The 18,893-nt window shown below is 38.7% G+C and overlaps 1 protein-coding gene across 2 annotated transcripts in view; it reads left to right on the forward strand.

Annotated features, from left to right (window-relative positions):
- Positions 1-17,862, forward strand: part of PARVA (parvin alpha) — a 117,792-nt gene extending 99,930 nt beyond the window's left edge. For both annotated transcript variants that reach the window (XM_042452824.1, XM_042452834.1), the window contains exons 11-13: positions 3,880-3,981; positions 4,255-4,327; positions 10,398-17,862. In XM_042452824.1, coding sequence (XP_042308758.1) covers positions 3,880-3,981; positions 4,255-4,327; positions 10,398-10,474 — 252 coding nt within the window. In that variant the 3' untranslated portion in view covers positions 10,475-17,862. The remainder of the gene's footprint in view (positions 1-3,879; positions 3,982-4,254; positions 4,328-10,397) is intronic.
- Positions 17,863-18,893: the final 1,031 nt, after the last annotated feature.

Below are 18,893 nucleotides of genomic sequence, written 5' to 3' on the forward strand. Positions count from 1 at the left end.
ATTATTATTATTATTATTATTATTATTATTATTATTATTATTATTATTATTATTATTATTATTATTGAAGTGTATTTTGGACCAAAGCCAACATACTGGGGCAGCTTTTGGTTATAAAGTCATTATATAATATCTAGGTTTTTAAAAAAGGGTTCCAAGTAAAAGGACAAAAGGGGACAAATTTTGTTTGTTTGCTTGGTTGCTTGCTTCTCTTTTCCCATTTTTGAGACTCAAAATGACCTACAAAAGCTAAAACACATAAAATTCAAAGCTATCATCAAAAGAGCATGTAACAAGTTAAAATATAAAACTATCAACAGAATAAGAAAGATCATCTGCTTTAAAAATTCTACAGACATCTGTGCTGAATCAAAGGTATCCACTCATACAGATAATTTATGACAGCCTATGGCATGGTCAGAAAACAAATAGCAATGAAACTTCATAATCCCGAAATAAGATTGCAGCAGTGTTTATTAATGAAATGTTTTGGCTAAAAATGCCAAGAAGTTTTGTTTGCTTGGCATACTAATCAGACCAATCCTGTTTCAAATATTTGCTCTTTTTTTTTTTTTCCATCCTTTTATGAGGATTTCCTATCCAGCTCCCTTCAGATTCAGGGGCTAGATTGTATTGTTGCTTGTTGCTGAAGAATATTGGCTGTCTGAGATTTGGAAGTCTCCCTCTTTCTCCCTTGTTCTGCTGAAGAGAAATTCAAAAAAGAGCTTCTTGTTCACTAATGCTTTTTGTTTCCTTTTGTTGGAAAATGTATAGCACATATTTTTGTAATTGGTTGCAAGACAAAAATAAATATCGTAGAGCTTCAAGAAATTTATATGGAATGCATAGATGATCTCATTCTCAACCAAAGCAAAAAGTTCCCACAAAGGGTGGATGCTGCTGCTGAATGGATGGGAGGAGGTCACGGGGAGAAGGAGGAAGTTGAGCAGATATCTTCTGAAAGTGGAGTTCCTGCTTTCAGACAGTGCCCAGTTTGGTGGGATTCCTCTCCTTCTCAGTTCTCAATTCCACCCCCACCCCCATGGCTCCCCAGTTTACAAGGGAGCTTTTTTTCCAGGGCACTGGGGATAAAGTGAATGGAGGTTACTTTCTTGCTTTGGTTTGGATTAATCCTTTTTCATCTTTTCTTTGGGGTCGTTCAGATTACATTTTGAACTGGTTTAAATTGGTTTGTGAACCAATTTAAATTGGGGTCATTCACACTTGCGCTGGGCTTTTCTGACCCGATTTGGGGGGGGAACCGGCGCAAATCCATCTTAATCCTAGGTTTTCAGAAATAGAGAAATCAGTGGTTCTTTTGAAAAGAACCAGTCTTTTCAGCAATCTGCAAATGGGAACTTGCAATCGAGTACATTCAGAGCAGAGGAAGGGAGGGGTTAATGTAAAAGGGATGGATCATGCCCACTCCTGGCTTTCTCCCTCCTGTCACCCAAAGTCCAGGATCACCCGCCAGTGGTGAGACTGTCAAGGGCCTCCAGGTGGGGTGAGGGAAATTCTTCCCTCGGGCTGCCCAGGAGGTCCAGAGGAGACATCAGAGTCTCTCTGGAGGCAGATCCCGAGGTGGGCCCTATGGCCCAGTCTCCCTCAGTGCCCCAATGGTGTGTACTGAGGGGGCAGGCATTCCTTCCCTCCCTCCCTTTGTCGGTGGGCCGGGACTCTGGGGCAGAGGAATGGAAACGGCTTTCCCACCTCGATGCCTGCCTTGCCTCACCTTGTCTTGCCCCACCTGGCTTCTCCTTGCCCACACAGGCTTTGGAGGAGATCCTGAGACTAAGAGCCACCACTGCCACTACCTCTGCTGCCTCTTCCTCCTTCACCCCTGCCACTTCCCTCCCGCCTCTCTCCCGTTGCCTCCGCCACCTCCTCTGCCTCTTCCTCCCTCCATCATACCCTTGGGCCGCTACCGCCGCTGCCCTGGACTTCATGCTTGGCAGACATGTGATTGACACCAGTCCAGGCAGAGAGGGACAGGGAAAGGGGGGGAACCGTAGCCTGGAGGGAAAAAGGGAGAGAGGAAGGGAATGAAGGAGGGGAGGGGGAGGAGAATGGGAATGGGAATGGGAAGGAGAAGGGAAGTGGTTTGAGTGTTGGAACTTTTGGGACCTCTTGCCTTGCCCTGCCGGGCCTCTCCTTGCCCACTTGTGTGAATGAGCCTAGAAAAGCTTGCCATCCTCCAAGGCTGACAGTTGGGGGGAGGGAATTCCCCCAAACAGTGTGACGTAGGTGTGCATCATTTGATTGGCATTTTAAAAAAATGGTCAAAATGGCGGCTCCATTTTACAACCGATACAAATGGCAATGTGAACTCTAAACAGGGTTAAACTGCCACAGAGAGATTAAATCAGGGTAAGCATAGTGGGAACTTTGAATCGGGTATTACATCATCAAATCTTCCCAGATCTACCCAGCACAAAAACATGAGTGTAAATGGGGCCTTTATTGGTTGACCATGATCTTAAAAAGTTAATCAATCAGAGATGGCAAATTTCCATAGCCTTGTGTTTGAGATTGGCTAGTTCATTATTACTTGGAGTTGGATGCAGCCATCATACCATTCATCAGGAAGGAAGGAGTGGGCTATGAGAGAAGATGTTCAACTATCCTATCCCAGTGTCCTGAGACAGGCATAGTGAAAGAGCCAGTGTGGTTTAGTGTCTACAGCATACGGCTGATGAATCTTCCATTCAAAAGCCATCTAAGAGACATTTAGCTCGCTGGTGATCATAAGCCACACTCCCATTCTCTCAGCCTAACCTATCTCAGGACTGTGAGGATAAAAGTGGTGTGAGGACATATACTGCACAGAACCTTTTAGAGGAAAGGCAGCAGAAATGTAATCAATAAATGGCCCATTTATTCATCCTGCAATGATAGGCAACCATTTATCTGTCTCGTTTGCTAAATATGGCTAAACTCTCACAGCATATTTATATTGGTTCTCTCTCTTTCTTCCCCCCTGTGTATGTATGTGTATGTGCATGTAGGTGTAGGCTGCTTCATCTTTCCTTGAGTATTTCGGGGCATTCAGAGTCCCCAGGTGCAGCTTTGTTTCGTTTCCTGGCTATTTACTAGTATGCCCAAGCATTGTCTTATTGCCCTTGTGAATCCAGGGAAGAAGAAAGATTCTTTGCTCCTGCTTAAGGGTGAAGACTACTGTTTCTTCCTGGGATACACAAGGCACTTGAGCACACCCTTGCAACCAATCAGTTGCAAGGGGCACAGTTGCCCTGGCATGTTTTGTCTGCCTTTGCACATGTGGGGTAAAAGCGTTGTTCATTCACTGTTATGTTATGTTTGTAATTTGAATTTATTTAATGTTGCTTTGTTTGGAGTTGTGTTGGGGGCTGGGGAAGAGATTAATTATGAGTTTTATTTGAATTGTAATGTACTTTTTTTCTTTTGATTTTCATTGATTTGTATTAGAATTATATTGTAGTTTTTTATTGCTGTAACCTGCCCGGATTCTACATGATTGGAAGGGATATAAATAAATCATCATCATCATTGTTATTATTATTATTCAAGAAGGTACTGGATGCCTCCTTGACAACATTTAAAATATACACTGACATAACTAGCTGTTACAGTTATGTATATCACCAACAAGACTCTGGCCTATGTTTATATAGTAATCCCCATATTTCTCTAGGGCTTTTACAAATGGAATAATAAATTATATGTAAGATGTGGAGATATATAGACATAGAGATCAAATCTTTTAGAATGTCATTAAGCTTATATCTCTTCAGGCACTGCAATTCTTAACATTTTGATTTTCTCTTAAGGACCACTGATTGTTTATTTATTCAAAATTATGCACTTTGAAAGATCTGTGCTCAAAAAATTATCATTTTAAAGTTTGCAGATGGTGTGTACCTGGTGCTCCTTATGGGTCTCCTTGAAGGCTATTTTGTGCCTCTTCACAGCTTTTTCTTGACTCCTGATAGTTTTGAACAAAAGGTAATGCTGTTGCTAGAATCTATGTTTGCATTTGAAGATGAACTAATTTCTCAGTGTATGCCTTAGAGATGCATAAAGTATTTTAAAGATATATAATGTGTACAATTGAATGTTACGTTTGGCAGCTATTTCAGACAATGGCATATGCATATATATAGATGTTAGAAATTTGTAATTTTTTAAAGTATTTATGCAAAATAATTATTTATTGTAGACAAGATACTTGTATGCTTAGAACTGTGTGTGATTGCTCTCTCTTAATTGAATCTCCAGGTGCTCAATGTGTCCTTTGCATTTGAGCTAATGCAAGATGGAGGGCTGGAAAAACCAAAGCCAAGGCCAGAAGGTACCTCCTTGAGCTTTTTGAAGTTCATCTTGCCATTGGTACAAGTGACTGAAAATTATAGGAAAGTTTTATATTAGATTAAGGAGTGAGGGTTAAGTACTGTAAGCAAGGGAGGTCAGGGAAGATAAATAGAGTTCATTGGAAAGTAATGAAATTATGAGGATCACTTACATTTTCTTTTGCTTTTTATGCGTTGAGAAACACATAAAGCAAAATGTCAACACCTAACATTTCAAGTGTGCAAGTAAATCTTCCTGCTTTTTCTCAGTAGTTGCTGGACCTAATCCAGAGGAAGGTAGGTGACCCCAAGTTTAGTTTTATGCAATGACATTTAAAGCAATTGGATTTATAGTCTCCCTTCTTTGCATGAAGATTTGGTAGAAAAACTTTGTGGGGATTGTGAAACTGACAACTGTCAACCTAGAAAGAAGGGGGGGGGAGATCCCTCATCCTTATCAGAATTAGCATTTAAACAAGAACTCCAAAAGAACAGCAAGAGAGAAACTGAGGAATTGTTATCTGAAGAATTATAATTTGCTGTAAGTAAACATTTCTGGCAACAGAAGGCAACATGCAGATGTGGCCCCCCATTTCTGGCATTCAGTCAGATTTCTTTGAATCCTGCAAAATCTCCCATGATAGTTTAGTAGATAGTCTCATGAAGGAATGTTTGACAGAGTAATGTCTATACCTGATGTATATATATATATATTAAAAATCCAAGGGTTCAGCATGGGATTGAGAGGGGAATAGGAAGAATTAAAAAAAAACAACTGATAATCCCAGCAGAATACGGGGAACTAGGAAGAGGGTCAGCTTCAAGATCCTAACTCTACAAACTATATTTGGAACAGTTTGATGGAATCCACTGTTTTGCATGGAAATATCCAAGATCTAGCATTACCTGAATGGTATAGGGATAGCACTTGATTCCTAGTCCTCAATTGCTGCCCAGTTGATCATTGAAAGGGCTGGCAGCTCTTTGATTTCAGTAAACATGGAGTAACTTTCTGTGAGAAGTTCCCATGATGACATTAGGGCTGAAAAAGATGGGTGCAGGCTTACTCCATATACTTTGCCTCTGAAACCATTATGGAGGCTGGTCAAGGACTTTGTTGTGTCTCTAGAGCTTGAGAGGAGCAGTGTCAGTGTTCCTACAGTCCTTCCACCCATTCTGGTTCTCACACTCTCCAGGCAAGCTGCGCATTGTTGCAATTTGGGTTGAACCATGCCTGAGGAATTTGACAGGAAATTTTTGAGACAAAAAGACTCCTTCCCTGATACCTCAGGTGATGAGTGCAAACTCCAGGTTTTGTGTTAAAACATCTGAGCTGTGTGAGAAGACTTCCTTCTCTCAAGAACTGCTTTCTCACCCGGTCCTAAAGGAGTAAAGGGAATCAGTAGAATAGTGGAGAGCTTTATAATAGCATTTGTTCCTTCTTACAATTTCAGAAGGCTTTCAATTCTCAGTAAACAAGCTCTGAAATGGCATGCTTTCCTTTTTAAAAAAAATCAAGGCATAGGAACATGACTGAGATTGCCCACCTGTATGTAAATCTAAAAATCACCATAGGATTATTATTTTCTTAGGATCTAGTGTCCAAGATGTGAAGTAAATATAGATCAGAATTTATCATTTAGACTGTGTAACTGTAGCAGCAGAGAGAGAGAAGACTTTGAAAGATGTGATTACGCCAGTGCGTGCCCACACAAATTTGGCTTTCAGATGCTCTCTTTAATGTGGTAGAGAATGGCAGATGCCTCTTTATTGCATTTCCCAGCCCTTCAAACAATTTTTTTTGGCTGCGTGGGAGCAACATGAGGATGAAATCACTGTTGGTGGGTATCTAGCTTATTCTCCCTGAATGCTCCTCGTGTAGCCAGGGTTGATGTCCCCCACGCTGCTGGAGCAATGTGGATAGTGATCTTTGTTGTTGTTGTTGTTATAGTTATTTATATCCCACTCCCCCCAAAAAACAGCTGTGTTAAATTAAAGCTTCAGTTCTCCCATTAATCTTGATGAGGATCTCTAATAACCTCTAATGGCATCAATTTTTTGTCCACCACCTCGTTGATGGATGGGTAGTGGTGAAAAGAAGGCAGGGCTTTCCATGATTCCACAGGTTGTGCAGAAAACCAAGCGGCATATATAGCTTGTGGGCTATGAGTTGCCCACCTTTGGTCTAAAGCATTCTGTTTCAATGCGGTCACATATGCTTACGTCTCATTCTGTACTTCAGTTGCTTTGGATTTTGTTTTCCTTAAATCAAAAGCACTGGAAACATTGTGAATGCAATGATGCACTATTCACAAAAAAGAGAGAGGTTTTTTTAAAGTACTGGTAGGAACTGTTCTTTGCTATTTGTTTATGTGAATTGATTTTGACTTCTAACACATGGCCTCAACCCAGAATGAATGGAGATAGCATGGGAATTCTAGAGCCAGAATGAAAGTGGAGAATTACTATGATCCCCTCTCCCTTGGGGACAGTTAATGTCACAATGGTATTTGAAGTTTTCCAGGTATTTATTGCTTAAAAAGACAGCTGGTTAGTCCCCCCCCCCCAGTAAATCTAACAATATGGACATTGCAACATTCGTTGGGGGGTGTGTGTGTGTGTAGGACATTTCTCGAGCAGTTACTGAAAAGCTTAATATGAAACTTCCTGCTCAATGTGAATGGAAAAACACATCTGTTTTATATGTGGTTGTGTTGGGCAGACTGCCCATGATCAAAATTTCCAGCAAACATGAGAGTATTGAAAATGAATTTAATAATGTGGATACAAAATAGCTTTTAAATACTATAACTGCTTTGATTAAAGATTTTTCTTAAAGTAATGATATAAAAATACCTAGGGTTCTCCTCATCCCCAACATGATAACTGCATTCTGTTGCCACAAATATAGTAAAATGGTCATTTTGTCTACTGTACAACCAATGTCTTTTTAAAAAATTGACTCCCCCCCCCCCAAAAAAAAAGGATTTCTTCGATTTCTTAGCCCAAGAAGCTGCAGGGAAAGTCTTTCATCATAATCTTAATATATTTACGCATGCAAAATGTTGACAATTTTGGGGGTGAATCTACTACACACCAGAACGCTGCCACCGGACATTCCCATTCCAGTCCCAATCTGTCCCAGAGGAGGTGATTTTTGGGAACTGTTCAGAAGTGTTCCCGAAAATCGCCTCCTCTGGGACAGATCGGGAACAGAATGGGAACGTCCATTGGCAGCATTCTGGTGTGCAGTAGATTCACCCCCAAAATTGTCAACATTTTGCATGCGTAAATATATTAAGATTATGATGAAAGACTTTCCCTGCAGCTTCTGTAAAATGCGTCCATGGCCCCCCTTCCATTCCCATTCCGCTCCCTTTCATTCCGCCCCCATCATGTCCCTGGGGGCAATGCAATAAGCTTAATAAAGAACTAAAAGTACTCTGTTTCCTATAGCTGACGTAGCAATCCCAAGTTTATAGTAGTTAATCCCAATCACAGAGGCTATGTTTTCCTAAAAACCAGAAACAGTGAGCATATCCAGTCTTAGATTCATGTTCTGTCTGTGTCTTAAATCAGAATATGTATATCCAAGACACCACACAAGTGAAAAAGAACCTTTCAGTGAGTAGTCCTAGCACAACCTAAATGTAAATGTGTTCTAGAGCACATGAAACTAAAGTTTAAAAGAGGAAGAAAAAGATTAACGGCTATGCTCTATAAATCCATTTTTCATTTTTTGGCAGTATAAACTAAATGGAAATAAAATGGAACCTAATCTTAACAACCTCAATTTCAGTTCCATATGGAAACATTTAAGCCTCAATAAACATATAAAATGTTATGTTCTCTGATTCCTGATTAGCATTAAGGATCTGAGTTATTGAAGAACTGTTAAATAATTTAGAAAAGTATCATACCGGTACATACTGCTGAAGAGTCTCTGAAGATGCCAGCCACAGATGCTAAGAAAACATCAGGAATAAACTCTTCTAGAACATGGCCACATAGCCCAAAAAATCCACAAAAAACAATAGAGAGCCAGTTTGGCATAGTGGTTTGAGTGTTGGACTATGACTCTGGAGACCAGGGTTTGACCATAAAACCCACTGGGTGACCCTGGGTAAGTCACTCTCTCTCAACCTCAAGAGGAGGTAATTGCAAACTGCCTCTTAACAAATCTTGTCAAGAAAACACGATGATAGGGTCATCTTAGAGTCATCATAAGTCAGGAATGATTTGAAGGCACACAGCAACAACAATAATGGACATGAATAGAATCTTGAAATCTGCACAACATTTTTAGAATCAAGATGCAGATATCATAATTAATACTAGAGCATCAGCATTCACTCAGTTTCCTTTAGCACACCTGCAAGGTTGAAATTCTTGGAGTGCAGATTGTCAGGATGTCCCAAAAAGACCCAAAAGCCCAAGATCTCAAGGAAGTGCCATGGAACTTCAGTATTCTGCAAACTTTGTTCTACATGTTGCCTTATTGCTTCTTGTTAGCCTAGGTCAAATAAATTGTTACACTGCATAGTATACAATGTATGACCATATTAGTTTGGAATATCAGTATGCAAAGGGATGTTGAGGCTAACTGTGTGAAAGATGTTGTAGCATAAGCTTTCATTGACTCAGCTGACTTCCTCAGATAAATCTTTGTAGACTGTCTACAAGAGCTCATGCTACAACTTCTTGGGCACAGTTAGTCTCAAAAGTGCTGCAGGATCTCTTTGCATATTGTATAGTATAGTGATGGTATAATTAGATTTGTGAGTCCTTAAAAATGTTTTTGAGCTTATAAAAGCCCGTATGATGATGGGCTTGTGACATTAGTGGTTTCATTTACCTATTTCCATCATCCCCTTTGTGCAAATGAAATTTATTATAAATATGTCACCCTGTGGTGTAATTGGAATCTACCTTATAGATGTTGATCTGGGGTTTGGAATATTTATTCATGTCATCACATGAATAGCAAGTAGTGTGGTTCTGATATTATTAAATAATCTGTTGACACACTGTTAAAATTTAAGGTACATATAGTCTGCAGAACTATTTAACAAGAGCTAGGAATGTTTTAGTTTAGTTTTGTTTTGTTTTTGGTATATTTATGGAGATAAAATTACCACTACTAGGAATCAAATAGACATTTAAGGCCTGAAATTTATTTCTCTGTGATAATACTTAACACCAGTTTAATAATGTTTATAACAAGGATGGAGAACTTCAGGACTTGCAACCAAAGGTGGCATTCCAGTGGCCCCAATCAGGCATTCTGGGCAGCCCAAGATGGCTATGTCCCTTTCAGCATAATAGAGTCTATTTATTGCACTTATATCCAACCTATCTCTCAAAATGGGATCCAAGGCAGCGTTTCCTGTTCCTGCACAGGTTTTTTCACCTTTTTGAAAAGTGGAAATTCCTCTTATTGGTCACTGGCTATAAAACAAATTGTGCTGATATTTTTGGTCCCATCTCTATTCGCGACTGGAGTGTGGGGCCCAAATAACTTTTCTCAAATTGAAATTGGCTGGTGAGTTGAAAGATGTTTGCTATCCTTATTTTAGAGACTCCTCATTTTTCAGCTAAGGCAACAGCAGGCCTCCATAACCAAGCCAAAAAAGTGCACCAACCCAGGGCAGTGGTCCCCAAACCATGCTCTTCAGCTCACAGAATCCCAGACTATTGGCCAACATGGCTGAGACTTCTGGGAGCTGAAGTCCCAAATCTCTTAAAGGACACAGTTTGGGAACTACTGCATTAGGGCTTATTCTCCCAATACAGATTTATGCCTAAATAATGCCTTGAATTGAGATATTGGGCAGGTTGCATTTGGCTTGGTGGATCACAGGTTGTGCAAGCCTATGCCTAGTTTTACCTATACTTGTACAGACAGGTGCTAAACTCCTGCTGAAGTAAACTGGATTTCAGTAGTCTATCTACAGTAAAGCACACCTTTTGAAAACAAAATTAGATATGCTCCAAATTTTTAACCTTTTTATTGATGCACTGTTATGTCTTTGAAAGAACTCATCTTGGTTCTCCTTTTTCCTCTTCTTTTAGACATTGTGAATTGTGACTTGAAGTCAACACTGAGAGTGCTATACAATCTCTTCACCAAATACAGAAACCTAGAATGAGAAAGTCCATTGGGATGCAGTAGTGGCTATTAGTTAACCAACCAAAGAGCCACAACTTCCTTTACAGTTATCCTTCCCCCCACACGCACGCACACTTTGCTTTTAAAATGAAATGGCATACTTCTCAGAATATTCTTGCAGCATTTCTTATAGGTTGTTTTGAATCAGAACTCTTTTCAATATTGTAAAGTGAACACCTGAAGGAGGATTCCTACTGAGGGACTCTGTGGCTAGATCATCCTTGCAAGATTACAGTTTCTACTATTGCTTGTATTCTTGGTGAGCAACCAACATAGACACAAGCATCAATGCACAACCGACTAAGGAAAATATGATGATCAATAGAGATAACAGCCTGTTTCTATTAGGTTTGCTGAGGCAATGACTGAGATGATGCTGAAACCCATGCATACAGGGTCCACCTTCATGGAAACAACTTGTGCAGGACTCACCATCCCTCAATCTGTTGTTACACCTACTGTCTTTGGCACTGCTGCTTTAATGTTCCTTCCTGTTCTACATGTAACATAGCCACTCAAAAGTCATAATCAGGCTTTGAAGCCAGCAGCCTATTCTCTATGTTATAGGTTGTTCATCAGCAATGGAGCGGGGAGAATTGGACACCTCTGTACTACTTTTACCATGTAGTTAGGTGGAAGACAGCTGGAAGTGACTTTCCCCATTACATACCATCAACAAGGACTGTTTTGTAAGGTGTATCGTTTCAGCTGGTCCATATAATCACTTATATTAAATTGCTTCAGTATAATTAAGCTTAATTCACAATAACATATAGGAATGCTATTGCAAAGATCATGGATGGTGAAGAGAGAAGGAAATGAGAGCACAACCACAGATCTGCACATTGTGCAAATTTGAGTTTTAAAACAGTCTTGGAAATACATGTATGTCATTATAAGGAGCTAGGTTATATTCCCTGTGCTTACATTCCTCGATTTTTCATTTGTTGAAAGTTATCTGTTAAATATACATTGCAATGTATTTAAAGTAAAACACTATACAATTTTCTGCAATAGGATACTCTTGCTTAATTGCAAAGGCAATGGTACGAACTGTTTACATGATTTTGAAACAGCAACTCTCTTAGAGCAAAGCACATATAAATTTAGTATAGTCACATACATTCTAAAATAAAGGTGGGATCAGTCCTATCAGTGCAGTGAAAGGAACATTTACTGAGTGATGTTTACTGAACTGAAATGACAGTTAAAAATGTAATTTGTACCCTAAGACCTATTTAGTTGTAGAAACAGAAGTATATAATTTTAGATAATTAAGTATTTTTGTGTTATCTTGGTTTCTAAAAATCTAAAATGAGTGAAAAATGTTGATAACTAACTTAAAGTCAGTCTGTGTTGTACTGCTGATATAAAACAACAGGATTCAAACACATAGCTGTATTAGTCTGAAAAATCAGTATGAAAACTGGTCTTGTAGCATCTGTCTTAAAGGTGATACAACATTCCTTTGCATAAGGGCTTGGCAAAGCGTGTTGAGAAAATGAAAGTTAGAATTGTGATTCCATTTGTTCTACATTTTGTATATATTTTTTAAATATAATTCCCTACTGAAAATGGTCAAACATAAATGTAAAAGATATTTTAGATACACTTTCACCTAGTTTATATTTTAATATGATTTCAGGTATATCTTGTCTTTAGTGAGGAATAATTTAACTCCTGTACTTTACACTGAATTTGTTTTGGTAATGCAAGTGAAAGTTTTCACTTTCTATGAGAATCATCCCATTGACCTTCTGAACCTATTGCGTTGCCCTTAGGCATGCATTAGCCATGGGGCGGAACACATCACCACAAAAGGGTCTATTGGGGCTGCCATGGAGCTAGTCGCTCCAGAGCCACAGCAAACACATAACTGGGATCCCGATCCTCCCTGGCCCAAATAGAAACAGAAAAGACCAGTTTCTATTTGGGCCAGACCTTGCGGCATGTAAACCCCTGCCCCCCTCCCCCCAGAGCAGCTGGAAGCCTCCCTTTGCAGGCACAACCCCAGGGTGACTTCTGGGCATCTTGGGGGGGGGGTGGCATCCAAACACCATACCCCCAAGCCGCCTAGAAGCCAGCTTTACTGGGCTATCTGTTTAGTCCCTGGGGCCATTTTTCATCTTAGTCTGCATTGTAGCAAATTTCCAGTGATTGTAATCCCGTCAGTTTTGTATGGTACGTATTTTGGACAAGCGTCCTTGTATATGTGAGTACATTTTGTTGGAATAACATAATGCAGGTAAAACTGCCATTGATGCTGCCATAATATTTTATTCTACCCTGAAACCACAATTAAAGTCATAGGGTTAGAGTGAATAAAAATATGGTAGTGATACCCAATTTCAGACTTAGTGTTGGCCAACAAAATTAGAGCAATTGAGCTGCTGTGGAATCTCAGTTCTGTTATTTGGATCAGGTGTACAATTGGACCTCTGTATCCATGGATTCTTCATCCATGGATTTGATCATCCACAGCTTGAAAATATATTTTAAAAAAAATTCCAAAAAGCAAATATTTATTTTTCCATTTTAAATAAATGTCACCATTGTACTATGCCATTGTATATACTGGGACTTGAACATCCATGGATTTTGGAACTGAACCCCAGTAGAATCCAAGGGCACACTATATAAGATTCCCAGTCATCTCAAATGAGTGTGGAACCAGTTTTCTAGTTTACACTATATTGATTGATTGAGATTGATTGATTGATTGAGATTTTATTTCTATACCGCCGTTCCCATGATCACGGCGGTTTACAGGCAATACAAATGCAATACAATACAGATTAAAAAACAAACTTCACAATAAGAAACACCCCAATTAAAACCAGCATAACTATACATCATTAAAATCACACAGAATCAATTAAAAATTACTAGTCGATCTAAAAAAAAATCCAATACAATACAACACACGGTACATAGGGGAAAAACAGTCAGGACATGTGAGGGAAGGCTTGACAGAATAAATGAGTATTCACTGGGGCTTTAACCTGCCTTCTTATTACGAAATTATCAGGACAAACCCAATCCTGCAGAATTATAACTGACTCTTAAGTGGACATTCCAGGGCCAAATTTTCCCTTCCCTTCAGAACACTCTCAAATAATATTTTTAAAAGATTATCTGAGTACTGTGTTGAGCTAGTTAATCCATTTTTCTTTTAAGGGTTTAGATTGAGTTTATAGCAACAGAGATTTTAAGATTTGGTTCCATTTTAGATTGCTCAAAATCTTTCTCTGAATGGGTTTTTGGGTTTGAATTTAAGGTTTGATTCAGCTTCTTTAACAGCAGTGTATTTCATCAAGCACATAGGCTCAGAACAGAGACCATGCTGGGTGATTGTGTTACAGAAGCAAAGTCAAAATGGTGAAGTCTGTATAAGAGAAAAGATGCCAAGAAAAACTAGAGATTCTTCACTGCTTGAGGACTGAATTGTAGGTACTTTACAGTCATCCTGAACAGAGGAAACAAATTACATCACAGTGAAAAATCTCTGTTTGGCTCTTTTCAAAGCAGAGCACCAGCAAGTTTGGAATTCTGTTACAAATTTTGTCAGGTAGAGGTGTATAAAATACAATCAACTGTGTTGTTCTTTTTTTAAATGGAATTCCATTGATAAAAAGTATAAAATGCATATAAATAATAGGAAAAAGTGAGCCAATGCCATTTTGAGATATTTTTTCATGGGAAGGTGGTTATATTCTTGATCCAATTATGCACACATAGCTGCTTCAGCTGTATGTATGCAGTCCTATAGAAAATCCCTCTGGCAGCAGGATCTATGAAGGATCCATATATAAATGTACAGTGTGCCTACCTGGAGTTTCTCATCAAGCCTAAGTCCTCTCTAAGAGGACTTTATCACATGAGGGGAAATCGGGGATTTAAACAGACATTTTCCCGGAAAAGTTGTTTGATTGCACCAAAGATTTTCATACACATCACGCTTAGAGAGGACTTATTCAGGGAAGGACCAGAAATGCTCCAGGAACAAATCATTCATGGGATTTCCCGGGATAAGCCCTCTCTAACTGTGAGTTCGTGTGAAAATCTTCGCTGTGATCATGCGACTGTCCCCGAAAAATGCCTTAAACGCCCAATTTTCCCCATGTAATAAACTCCCAAGATAAGGACTCTAATTGGATAAGGATGACTGAACGGCTATCTAGCTTTTTACCCTTGGCAAATGGATCTCTGTAGTACCCGGATAGCTTACAACAGGAGAATTCCACAACACCAATTCCTTTATAAATCCTTTCTAGTGATTATTTTCTGATAGTACTTCCTTTCTGAAAAAAGTGAATTTTAAAATAACCTAAATTTTGTTTTGTATATTGTGACCATATTCTAAAGTTCTTATCTGAGATCTGTTTCAAAAATAGGCATATAACCAAATCAGAAGTGCATCCATCTTCAGTATTCCAAATGGTTCACATATGAGATGATGAAGGGGATTTCTTTGAAAAGAAACTATACTGGAGAACAGAGTTATGTTTTGTAGTTGTTTTTTAAACTGAAGAACTTTTTCTACACTATACACAAATGCATATATTGCAAACATAGAATTGTTTAATACTTTTCATGTTCAAGCTTATATAAATGGATCTCAGCTTATATTTCTAATAGAGATTTATCACCTATATGAAATTAATATGAAATAGAGTCTATAGATTATATCTAATATTTATTGCATCTGAAAACATAGAATACATACATATATATATAGTAGCAGGTTTATTTCTATATCAAATATATAATTTTTTTTATTTTTAAAACGAGTGTTAACCTAATTGGATAAAATTGTGTTACTATACCACTTGCCTCATTTGTTGTTTAAGAGTTTTAGAGTTAATAACACTTTGTTTGTATCAGCAAATAAATTCTCTTTCCAGTACTATGCTAGTAATATAAAATTAGCATTGCAATTACATTATACCTCTGTAGGGCTATGACATAGTTGTTTCAGATTCTTAAAAGCACAGACCGATGAACCAGATAAGGAAGACCAAAGCAAAAATTACTGCTGCAGAGTGCTGTAAAACTGCCACAAGAAGTCTTATCTGTTTTTAATCCCTCCTCCCTCCAGCCTTTTCAGCTTTTGGCAGGCCCCATGCATACTGCCTGCCAGCATGCATGTGCGGACTCACAAGGTAGCTAGATTCACATAAGCACAGATATAAGAAGCACTACTTACCCATGAGAAGTGAATACAGTTATTACAGTTTGGATTATCATAGCTTCTTAAACACACACACACACAAAACTGACTGCACAGATCACAGTGGTCAGGTGTTTGCACATATCCACATGTGTGCAATCTTACTGTTTGGATCTATGTAATGCAAAGGAGCCCAGATGGTGCAGTGTTACTGTAACCACAATGTTGTAAGTTTGATCGTAGAGGAGGGCTCCAAGGTCCACTCAGCTGTTCATCCTTTCATAGGTCGCTAAAATGAGTACCCAGCTTTGGGGGCCATTGGCTTAGACATTGTAAACTGCTTAGGAACTGTTAGATCACTAATAAGCAGTATAGAAATGTACTTGCTCTTGGTATTGCTATGTACTCTCTACAGAATCATATCCCTGCAATGTAATTCCATATATTCCTGAAGATAATCATATCTTGGAAGCTCTCAAACTTGTGAACTGGTATGACTTTCCATTGTTTATAAGGTGGGTTGCACTTCCATGTCCTTTTACTATTGTGCTGCTCTTTCCTGTTGACTGTCACTTAACAAGAAGCCCACTTAGAAGATTTCCACTTATGCAAAATATACTGTATTATGTTTTTGCCTCCTTTTAGAGATCTTACTCTCTGGCCATTTGGCAGAAAATGTCTTAGGATGAGGTCACTGGCTAATGTGTTTTGTTTTGTTTTTCTTTTTCTCATGGCATGGTGTTAGGGGCACCATAAATTAGAAAAGACTTGCAGGTACATGGCAATAAATGATGTTAATGCTGTACTAAACTTCAAGTAATGCCTAAATCCAGTAGCTAATACTAATAACAGCAGAACTTTTAGATCACTGGGAACTTGATAAGTCAATATGTATATAAATTCACTTTCTCCAATGGGTTTAGCTGAGACTAACCATTGAATTTAGGCCTGAATATTAAACCTGTTTGATAAATTGAAATATTGAAAATCTCATCTTTTAAAGAGAATTAAGGAGTTTTTAACCCTTGTGGTTCTGAGAAAATAATCAGATTCTATGAGAAAAATCTGAAAACTCAAAACTAGTCAGTCTATCTTACTCGAGAACAAAGCTATTTATCCCACTTCTGGCCTTTTTGCTCTTTTCTGTCCACCACAATTATTTGCCAGTACTCTCACCTTCACTTAGGGGAAAAAAGGAAAATCAAATGTGAGAGGGGTTTTTATAGCAGGCATATTGAATGGACAGCTATTAAAATAAATGACACAATCCAGTTTGAATGGCCTGTGCCTATTTTTAATCTTTTTATCATTACAAATTAATGTTCCTCTATTTTCATGTATGCTTTGTTCCAGCATTTTTTTAGTACTAGGTATTCAACAAATTTTTTAAAATTAATTTAGCTTCTTTTCCAAAAATGTCCAAAGCAGTATTGAATACATCAGCATTTTGAAACTATGATCTTGTAATGGAATTTCATTACCACTTAACAGAGGGATACATTATAAAAACAGATAAGCTTGTATGAATAAATGCTTCTATCCTTTCACTGGCATTCTAATGAGTGAGAAGTTGCAGTCTTAAGAATTTGCAGTAAAGACTTGCACCTCCTCCGGTGCACTATGTGGGATATAATCAATAAGTATTTAACCCATTGAACTGAACAAGTAACTGCTGCTGTGTGTATGTGAGGTTGTTAAATTAACAGACATTTAAAATCAATTGTAAGTCAGAAAAAAATCCAGTTACTAAAGTACATTGGAAAACATATTTGAAATGTATTTGATAGAAAAAATAAATTATCATTGTGAGCTGGATATTGGAAAGTCTTTGAACAGCTTGAGAAGTTCAGGTATTCTGTGTTAATGGTATGCTTAAGATTAACTGATGGTCAGTCATACACTGAATCTGAATACATTTTCTGTCATCTACATTCTCAGTTACACACTGAAGAGGTTGCTTTTTATGTACATCTTCAACTGCAAATTCAATAGCATTTATAAAAAAAATAGTGTATTCTGTGAAGTCTACATTCAGTTTTCTTTTTATGGGTTCACTTGTTTTTCTTTAAATGTGATTCATCAGTGACCACAAAAATCATGTGATAATTGGAATTGCTAGTTCTTTAAGTTAAATAATTTGTGACACAAATTAGTTCATTACAGGTTTCTATTACAATAAAATAAATTATTTCACCAAATGTGTTTTCCATATTTATTAGAATCTTTTTGAAAATATCTTCCTTAGTGATTGGACAGTCTCTCTCTCTCTCTCTCTCTCTCTCTCTCTCTCTATATATATATATAATATATATATATAATTAACCTTTATTTATGAAGCGCTGTAAATTTACACAGCGCTGTACATACAATCTTTTAATTAGGCAGTTCCCTGCCCTCAGGCTTACAATCTAAAAAGACACGACACAAAAGGAGAAGGGAGTGGTGGAGGGGAAGGGGATGAGGGCCAGCAGTTCTTCTCTACCTCCGAGGCCTGGACCAAGGCAGATGGACTGGAGGGAGGGCTTGGCTTCTTAATGGATGGGTAAACTTCTTCCAGGGAGGCCTGTTGGAATTAGCCTGCCTCTCTAGTAGGATAATACATATAAAATACATAGCAATACAGGAAATGATTCAATAAAACAGGCACCAAAAAAACATCAAATAGCAAGTGACAGTTATGCAATGCCTGGGAATGCTTCTCTGAACAGGATGGTCTTCAACTCCATTTTGAAGCTGGTTAAAGAAGTGATGGCTCTTGCTCGCGGGGGAAGAAGGTTCCAGGAGTGAGGGGCAGCGAGTGAAAAGGGGCGAATCCGGGATGGGGCAGAGGAAATCCTGGACTGGGACAGCCGACCTTGACTACCAGAACGGAGGGCCCTAGTGGGAAGGTGAGGAGAAAGAAGGTCTGATAAGTAAGGTGGGGCCAGCCCACGGAGGGCTTTAAACGTCGACAGCAGGATCTTGTACTGAATGTGGAAAGGGAGTGGGAGCCAGTGAAGGGATGTCAACACAGGAGAGATGTGGTCAGAGTGGTGGGCAGATGTGATAATGCGTGCAGCTGTATGCGGGACAGATTAAAGGATGGAGGTGAGAAAGAGGAAGCCCAGACAGGAGGACGTTACAGTAATCAAGTTGTGAGACCACTAGGGCATGGACCAGGATCTTGGCAGTAGAGGCGGAGAGATATGGTCGGATTTTGGCAATATTGTACGAAAAGAATCTACAAGCC

This window comes from Sceloporus undulatus, chromosome 1, assembly GCF_019175285.1.
Source record: "Sceloporus undulatus isolate JIND9_A2432 ecotype Alabama chromosome 1, SceUnd_v1.1, whole genome shotgun sequence".
NCBI classification, from domain to species: domain Eukaryota; kingdom Metazoa; phylum Chordata; class Lepidosauria; order Squamata; family Phrynosomatidae; genus Sceloporus; species Sceloporus undulatus.